The 8,543-nt window shown below is 32.4% G+C and overlaps 1 protein-coding gene across 1 annotated transcript; it reads right to left on the bottom strand.

Annotated features, from left to right (window-relative positions):
* Positions 1-824: 824 nt before the first annotated feature.
* On the bottom strand, positions 825-6,113 carry LOC130499187 (homeobox-leucine zipper protein HDG10-like). The gene is made up of 10 exons (XM_056993176.1): positions 5,991-6,113; positions 5,789-5,906; positions 4,845-5,036; positions 3,840-4,328; positions 3,565-3,663; positions 3,274-3,477; positions 2,225-2,405; positions 1,808-2,076; positions 1,599-1,688; positions 825-1,356 (listed from the first exon to the last, which is right to left on the bottom strand). The coding sequence occupies exons 1-10, from the start codon at positions 6,107-6,109 to the stop codon at positions 970-972; spliced, it is 2,148 nt and encodes a 715-aa protein (XP_056849156.1). The 5' UTR covers positions 6,110-6,113; the 3' UTR covers positions 825-969.
* Between the last annotated feature and the right edge of the window lie 2,430 nt (positions 6,114-8,543).

Consider the following 8,543-nt stretch of genomic DNA (forward strand, 5'->3'; position numbering starts at 1 on the left):
GGCCAAGTGGAATCGAACCCAGGGCGGAAGCTCCAGCCGGAGCCCCTTTACCACTAGGCCAAGACAAAAAAAAAAGAGCTTCGAATAGTTCTCCTTCTTCTCCCATATCATACTCAGATATGTGATGACTCATAGAAAGCGTTGTGCTGAAACCAAAAAAAAATCACAATCAGAATCAAAGACAACAAACAAAATAGAACATAGTAGTTCAGTTATTTGAGACAACAAAGCACATATTTTTGAGATTTTCGGGAGTAGATTTGTTCACGAAAGGGTATGTAGAATATTTTTCTTGAGAACGAAGCGGTTTATGAAGGAGAAATAGGAATGTGAAACGAATTCATTAAAAGTGAGTAAAGAACACAATTGATTGTTGATGGCAGAGGAGACTTCGTAACAGAGATTGCATGAAGAGGAAACGGAGAAAACGAAGTTGACGGATCGAGGAGATCGACGATTCTAAGGCTCTAAAGTGGGCTTGAGGTAAGCCATATCCGCCTACATGCAGAAAGCCTGCAACATGACTTAACATGGGCTGTAACATAATCTGAAGTAGGTTTCAATATGACTTACCTGTGCTGACGTGGTAGAATGAAGAATCCCTATTGGACAATTTTAATAAATGAGGTGGACACCTTAAGAGTTGAGCTTATTCTCTTTTTAATACTTGTTTGATATATTTGTTTGATATATTTAAAGGCAACCTCAACCATTATTGTAGGGGTCTAACTTCTAAGTTTCTAACCAACCAAAAAAATATTAAAAGGTTTGAGTATAATTCTTTTTTTTTTGGGTCTGAGTATAATTCATTAGAATCATCTGGTAACTCTTATTATTCAAGGAAAAAAAAAACAGAATCGTCTGAGAATTCACTCAAAACATTATTTTATAATAATATAGTAATAAAAACCGAATAGTTTTTTTTTGTAAAAGAAAAATGAATAGTTTGTTAACTGTGAAACGGGTGGGTTAAACTTTATCATCATAGCAATTAAGCATGACTTTGATCTTTTGAAGGGTGGAGGTAATCAAAGTATTGACTGTGGCGGTAGATTCTTCAATTTGGAGACCTCCAGAAAGAGTAGGGCCAGAGACGAGGATCTGGAAAGCCACAGTAAGAAGCGTCGTACTATAGTCGTTGCCATCTTCGAGCTCAGAAGAGGTGGAACGATGGCCGCCATGGGAGATGATAAAACCAGAAGGAAGGATTGGAATGGCTAAAGGATTGACTTGTCCAGAAACGGCAGCGTATGCAGTTTTCAGGTCCACTGGAGCATAGACCACCATACCTCCTAATGCATCTATGAAGCTATCTTGTATTATCATCATATCAGCATTCTCCGTTGCACTCCTAGGCTAAATAATATAATACATATACAAATAAACCAATATTAGTTAACTTTTAGTTCAAATGAATCAAAGCTAATGCAAAGACTAGTGCCGGTCTGACATTTTTACAAAATTCATAATGTCCTATATTAATATATAAATGTCCACTTATTTTTATATAAATGTTTGAGTTCATGATGTCCTAAGCAATCAGTTCATTTACCTGTCCCAACCGGCCGGGCAAAAGATATTGTGTTTGAGTAAAATACCTGGAGGATGTTCACACGATTCTTATCGTCTGTTCCAGTGACGAAGCCAGTGACCTCAGCAGCGGGATTCCCAAGGCAGAGAACGTCCCACTTTTGCCATCCAAAAATTAGTTTTGTAGTTAATTACCCAAATTAACAACGATGTACATTAACGACACTTAAACAGTAGTAGCATATTAAATTTGGACTTGTCTAATCAACCTATATACCTGGTGACGAATCTCGAGATTTGTAAGGAAATTGTAGACTTGGAGAGGAGAGAGAGGGAGACATAAAGATGAAGCGGCGCAGACAATGAGACCCGTCGGTTGACCAGCCTCTGAGTTTACCCGCACCGAAACCCTGACTCCGCTACTGTTGGTTTCAGACAATTGAGAAAAGTCGTAATTTCCAGACATTTTTAGTATCCACGCAAAGTTCTTCAACATTCTTTCTCCTAAGTTCACGACGCTCCTTCTTCCTTCTATAGTTTTCACAACTATAATAAAAAAAGACGAGAAAAGTATCTTAGAGTGTACTTAAATCATATATATTATATATACTAAGAGTTCAAAAACTAGCTAGCACTTGTCACACACTAAGTAAGCATTTGTTTGTTTTTAATATATAGTTATGTATGAGAGTACCTCCGGCGTAGTCGGTGGTGAGGAAGACGGAAATGGAGGATAGAGAGAGCCTCTCACACATTCTTTCAAGAGTAACGGTCCAACGGCGAGCTCCGTAGCCAAACCCGCCGCATAAGAGGTCTCTGTAAATCCGATGTGTCCGCACTTTATCATTTACTTCCACATGCTCCATCCACGTAACCTGCTCATTTGTATGTCAGAGTTATAGTTTTAGGGTACTGCAAAAAGGCTTAGAATGTAGTACATGTTTTGATTAATTATCAATAAATTTGACATGTTTTCTTTCTAATTAAACTCACTAGCAATATGAGTAAAACAATAGAGCATATGAACTATAATATGTCATGCTTTAAAGATATGAGTAAACCATTCCCCACAATCAAATGTTTTTCTACTTGGATCGTTTTTTGATACTGGTTATATATGTCTAGTTCAATGTGTTAATCAGTATTCATGGATAAATTGATAAAAATATACTAGTGAAACAAATATTGAGGGGTAAATCACTTTTTGTCAAAAAAAATCTCTGAAAAAATCCAAATAGTCTTTGTTTGATCAAAAGAACTCATAAGAGTAAAATGACTAAAACACATTTCACTAAAGTGGTAAATAAAAATTATACACTTACTCTATAAATATATAAAAATAAATATTTAAATAACTAATAATAAATAAATAAAAAAAATTCAATTCAAAACGTTTTTTATTTTAAAAATTTGAAAGAATTATATCAAAATCCGAAAATCTTTTTAACAATTATACACTTACTCAATAAATATATATATATATATATATATATATATATCTTTTAAAATATCATAAACCCCACACCCCAAACATCACCTCTAAATCTAAATCTAAGTTTAGATTAATTAACTTTTTTAGATTAATTAACTCTAATGATATAAATGTCTGTATCTCTCTAATGAAATCTACTTTGCTTATTTTGAATATTGTGGGTTAAATTTGTAATAAAAAACTTATTGCTATCCTAAGGTATTTCTCAATATTGAAACTATATACATAAATAAAAGAGAAAAGAGAGTGACCTTAGAGAGACCATTGGGCAAGGCTTGGATGAGACAACCAGACGGACGTTTGGAGCAAGTCGGACTCTCAAAGTCAATGTTTACATGATGACACGAGACGTCAGCAATCACCCAGAGATCTTCTTCAATTTGTTGGCAACATCTTAGGATCATAAACTCTCTCGGCGGTACTAATGGCGACAATATATGCAGTTGCTCATACATCTATTTTACACATATCAGCCCATTTTTGTTTCATCAGATACTTAAATTTATTAAGTTAAAACATAGAACTGGAACGTTTTAAGATACCAGTTGCGAGAAGTTTTGTCTTTGTGTGTCCATGGGTTCCAGCACGTGAATCGTTTTAGCTTCGTTCACAATTGTTGAGAAAAGCCTCGCCCACTTCTCCTGAAATATTTTATATGCTAGATTGTAAATTTAATTTGTGAAAAGAATTTCCTAGATTTTTCATATTAGCATGACAAACATTATTTATTTATAAAAAGCATAGCACAAATAAGACTATTATAGCTTCCATAAGATAGCATAGTACTTTAGATACATATAATTTATAAGATACTTACCGTATCTAAGAACATGTCCACCAAATTTCTTGCATCCATCGGAACCACCACGACTTCCTTAGAAGACTCAATACGAGTGCTTGGGCTCTTCAAATGGCTAATCTTTGTAAATGACTTCTCATAGTTCTCTTGATCAATGACGAGTCTATCATCAATAGACGACTTGATCCACATCGGTTCTTTGGTATGAATCAGTCTTATAATTTCTGTCACGGCACTTACCATCATTTCAGACATTATCATTTTCTCCATTTGAGATAGCGGCTGGAAATGCTGAGGCTGTTGGGCGATGTTGAGGTGTTCACGGGTATATGGTTCTCTTTCCAAGCTTGGTGGCTGGACGGGATGGTTCGAAGAGGTTCCGTAGGAGACATGAGGATTACTGGAAGTTGATGCGTACGATGATGGACCTTGGCGATAGGCTAAGGAATTGACGCTAGGTATTGAGTGGCCTCCGTTATTGTTTACGAAGTCTAAGATTTGTTCACGCTGATATCCATATTTTGATCAAGAAAAAACAAATTAGTGGTTTTATTGGTAATGTAGATACCATTTTTGAATGTATATAGTACAATTTCAATTAATTTTGTTTACATAACTTTTATGTATCCATTTTACATTTAAGTTTATATATAGTTGAACAGTTTTAAATATATATTATTATATATTAAATATATTAAATGAAAGGTGAACCAGAATCTAATCTATATTGCATGTTTAACAAGTCATACTTTTCTTATAAAAGATGTTTAACAAGTCAAACTAAAAAAAAAAAACCAAAAACAATTATTTGTAGTTTTGACTAAAACAATCACTCATTTAAGAAAAGAATTTTAGTTGAAAGAGCTTGTATATAAATGTATAATTTGGATATTTGTATTGCTACTCATAAGGATATTAAATTGAATATTAACCAATATTTTTTCTTATTTTAGGAATTCATTTGATAAAAATCAAATGATAAATTTAAAATAATTTAAAGTAAAATTATAGGTGAAAATAAACCTGTCCTTTAAGATATGCGTTATGTGCATGCAGTTTTTGGAGATAGAGTTGGCGTTCTTCTTTCCCAAGACGAGGACCGCCACATGGAGGGCAAGTCACCGTTTTTAGTGCCTCTTGCATTACTTCGTTTTCACGTCTTATTCTTATGTTCTCTGCTCTAAGTGATGTGTTGATTGCTTTCTCAATTTGAGTCTATAATTTCACAAAAAACAAACTGTGATTGAAACAACTTCAAGGCCAATCTCATTATTTCTTTTAGGAAAATAAATGTATTGTTGCGGAAAAATATCTAATCATGCATCCATCGAAAACCAAAACTGATTTTGACGAAAACCAAAGTATTTATTTGTTCGTCAAATTGTTAATCTAAGAACATTTCTAACCCACAGATATTTTTGACTTCAAATACTATAATGGAGAAAAACTCATTCCACCCCATCTCAATTTCTTCATTTAAAATGGAGATTGTTATTTTCACTTTATATATAGAGAAATAAATAGCATTCCCCAATAATAGAGACATATTTATTTATTAACAAAATAATATTTTGTAATAGTTATAACCAAAAATAAATAGTTATAACCAAAAACAAATGTTTTTGGTGAAATACACTATTTATATAAATATAATCATGCTTTTTTGTTACATAATAGTTTTAAAAGAATTTTTTAGTTTAAATAGTATCATAATTTTATGAAATGTTAAAATGAATTGGGTTAATTTCAGTTTCCACAAATAAAATGTATTATTTGTAAAATTAAAAGAATATAGCAAGAATATTCTTTTTAGAGGAAAAATAAAGAAATACATTAGAAATCTATCTCTATTATAGAGTTTTTGAATAAAAAATAGATAAATATATTGGAGATGGTCAAAGTCATTTGATATCATGTACTAAATTATAATATGTGGAATAGAAATACTAAAAATTACAAAATATTACTTTGGCTTGCGTTCTTTTGTTTTGAAACCAAAATTTGATTTGTTTTGGTTTAAGTTTCAGTTCTTCACCCAATTTATGCCGCTGTGAATCATCTGGATGAGGACATTCCTTGAAATACCTTAAGTCAATTCACAAATTAATTATTAATTAAGAAACTCTAATAATCAAAGAGAAACTAACATAAACTACTACAAAATCTTACGCTTCAAGCCTTTGGATTTGATAAGTAGAGTGGCGATGGTAAATCTTATTATCCCCGTTGGTTGTGTTCATTGAAGTTTCCAGTCCATTGCTTGAACTGCTATCATGATTAAATTCCATTTTTCTCACCCAAATGATCTACATAATATATTAACCACTTAAAGGCTATTTATACAGAAAAAAAAAATAATAGGCATCTATGGTTTCATATTTTTCAACGATATATAAGTTTATTTTATGGCCTTAAGATTTTATTAATGATAAATGGAACAGGTAGGTGAAGCCTAAAAACAAAACAAACAAAACCATTTATGAAAGAAATCTCGTTACAGATTTTCTCTTTTGAGGTACGTTACTTCAAAGGGTACAATGAAATGTTTTTATATTATTTTCAGCAAAAACAATTATTATATTCTGTTATATTTTGGATTTATAACCTTTTTCCACTGAGCCCACATTAAATAAGGATTGGCCACACAGAAAATATATACAATACTAGGATATGACCCGCGCCTTGCGCGGGGTGAAAGAAATAATAAATAATTTTACGTATGTAGTATTTTTTTTATTATTAGTCTACATATATATTATGCATGTGAAAAATATGATAAAAGTGAAAAATGATAACACGGATACAAATAACAAACATCATGCCTTATGTTTTTTTTTTTTTTTGAAACTGTCATGCCTTATGTTGAAAAGTTGATGATCAACATATTGGTTTAACATAAGATTACATTATGGGTTTGTATTTGTTTCAAAATAAAAGAATCTAATAATTTTTTTTTAAAAAGATGGCATACAGACGCGTAGTGCCTGTTTAGTTTTGGTAATTATATATTTACAGTCAATTGTAGCCATTTACCAATATTGAAAACCTAACAATTTTTTTTTCTTTTGGCTTTGATTACACAGAAGCAAAGCAAAGTCTTCTAACCTTTCTTGTAAAATCGGGTTTCTGCCTGTTTTGAATGCATTGTCAAAAAATGTAAATAAGTAATGTTCACCAAAGAAGTTTTCCAGTGAAACACAATCGGAGGGTGACAGAAGAAATGTAAGTAATGTTGACGTGTTCAATTTATAAACTTGATATAAAGATTTTTTTTTGGATAAATATAGAAATTTGATCTAAGAAGGCAAATAAATAATACAGGAATAGTCGAATAGAACATACAATTTATTTTACAAAAATGAAATAAAGTATAAAATATACAATAAATGGTTTAAGAAAGAGCTGCGTGTTGCCCAGCCATGTTTATGTGTGTTTCATGGATGATAATTTTTTTGGTTAATTAGCATCCGCCTCTGGAGACCCTGACATGAGGCCGAAAATTCAAAGTGAAAATGTTTCCGTTGTTAGTTTACAAAAAAGAATAAGATGTTTCCGTTGTTCTTGTTGGAAAGTGTTCAAGTAGAACACTATACAAAAGGTGATTTTAAACCACAGATTTAGTGGAGATGTGAGGAAAAATGGTATATTTTCTTCCTCATGTAATCTCTTTGATGTTTAAGCATAACATCTTCGTTGTAATATAAACCAATATCTTCATTTCCCTATTTCTCAGAATGAATTACCTGATTTTTTTTTAATTTTAAGCTTTTATGTCGTGGAACTCTGCAAGAAAAAACAACTTTGATGTTACTCATTTGTTCAAGTTAAGCATGTTACCACATACAATCATAACCTACCAAACCAAATAAAGTAAGGTTCAACAGATAAATCACCAAAGTTTCCACTTACCCAATTGAGCTAAAGACACATGTGATCTTCAAAGAAGCAATTTTTAAGATATGGTTATTTGTACAATGACTTCAAAGCAAAGACCCAAAATGCAGCAATCTTGTGCTGGTCAGAGTAGGTAATAAGAACTGTCATGTTGAATATAGAGAGAATTGAAAAAGTTAGTGTTAAACCTTAAAATCATATCTAAAAGCTACAAAGAAGTAAATCAGTACCTGCAGTATTTAACGATGCTGAAAAGTCCATGTAGAAACCATGATCATTTTATCAAGCTTCAAAGCCTCAAGCTCATCCAGATCCAACTCGCTAACGATGACCCGTTTGAGAAAAATGTTGGCAAGGCGTCATCGTTAGCGAGGCGTCTCACTTCTATCTTCAAACGATCATCAACTTCAACCTTAAGGTATGTCGATGCAAACTCCAATTTCTCTTATGTCTTCAATCGACCTTCAACCTCGGTATGTCGGAACCGTAAGCGGAAGTAACTTAATAACAAACGCCCGCCATTAAAAAACTGTATGCGCAACGACTGTCTCTCATTGCGTTTCAATTACATTGTTCTTCTAGAAAGTCCATGGTTGATTTCTTCCAGTTCGTTGATTTCTTCAAGTTCGTTCAAGGAAAATCTGCGGAAAGTCATCGGGTTGGAAGTTTGATTTTTTTTTGAAAGAGAATTCGTTAACCGTATCGGTTAATTTCTCTGATGATGATAAGGACTTGACATAGTCTTCTCATATGCCGTCTCCAACTAAGGTACAATTATTGTCCTATTTTATGAAAGGGTAATGTAATGTTGTATCCATTAATTAAAAA

The sequence above is a fragment of the Raphanus sativus genome, chromosome 2 (genome assembly GCF_000801105.2).
Source record: "Raphanus sativus cultivar WK10039 chromosome 2, ASM80110v3, whole genome shotgun sequence".
NCBI classification, from domain to species: Eukaryota; Viridiplantae; Streptophyta; class Magnoliopsida; order Brassicales; family Brassicaceae; genus Raphanus; species Raphanus sativus.

What these genes read in the sequence shown, in the direction of transcription:
- LOC130499187 (XM_056993176.1), bottom strand. Translation starts at nt 6,109, where the DNA reads ATGGAATTTAATCATGATAGCAGTTCAAGCAATGGACTGGAAACTTCA. An exon ending in TGCCCAATGGTCTCTCTAAG is followed by an intron (nt 2,406 to 3,273) that starts GTCACTCTCTTT and finishes ACAAATGAGCAG; the next exon opens with GTTACGTGGATGGAGCATGT. An exon ending in ATCGTGTGAACATCCTCCAG is followed by an intron (nt 1,357 to 1,598) that starts GTATTTTACTCA and finishes TATATTATTTAG; the next exon opens with CCTAGGAGTGCAACGGAGAA.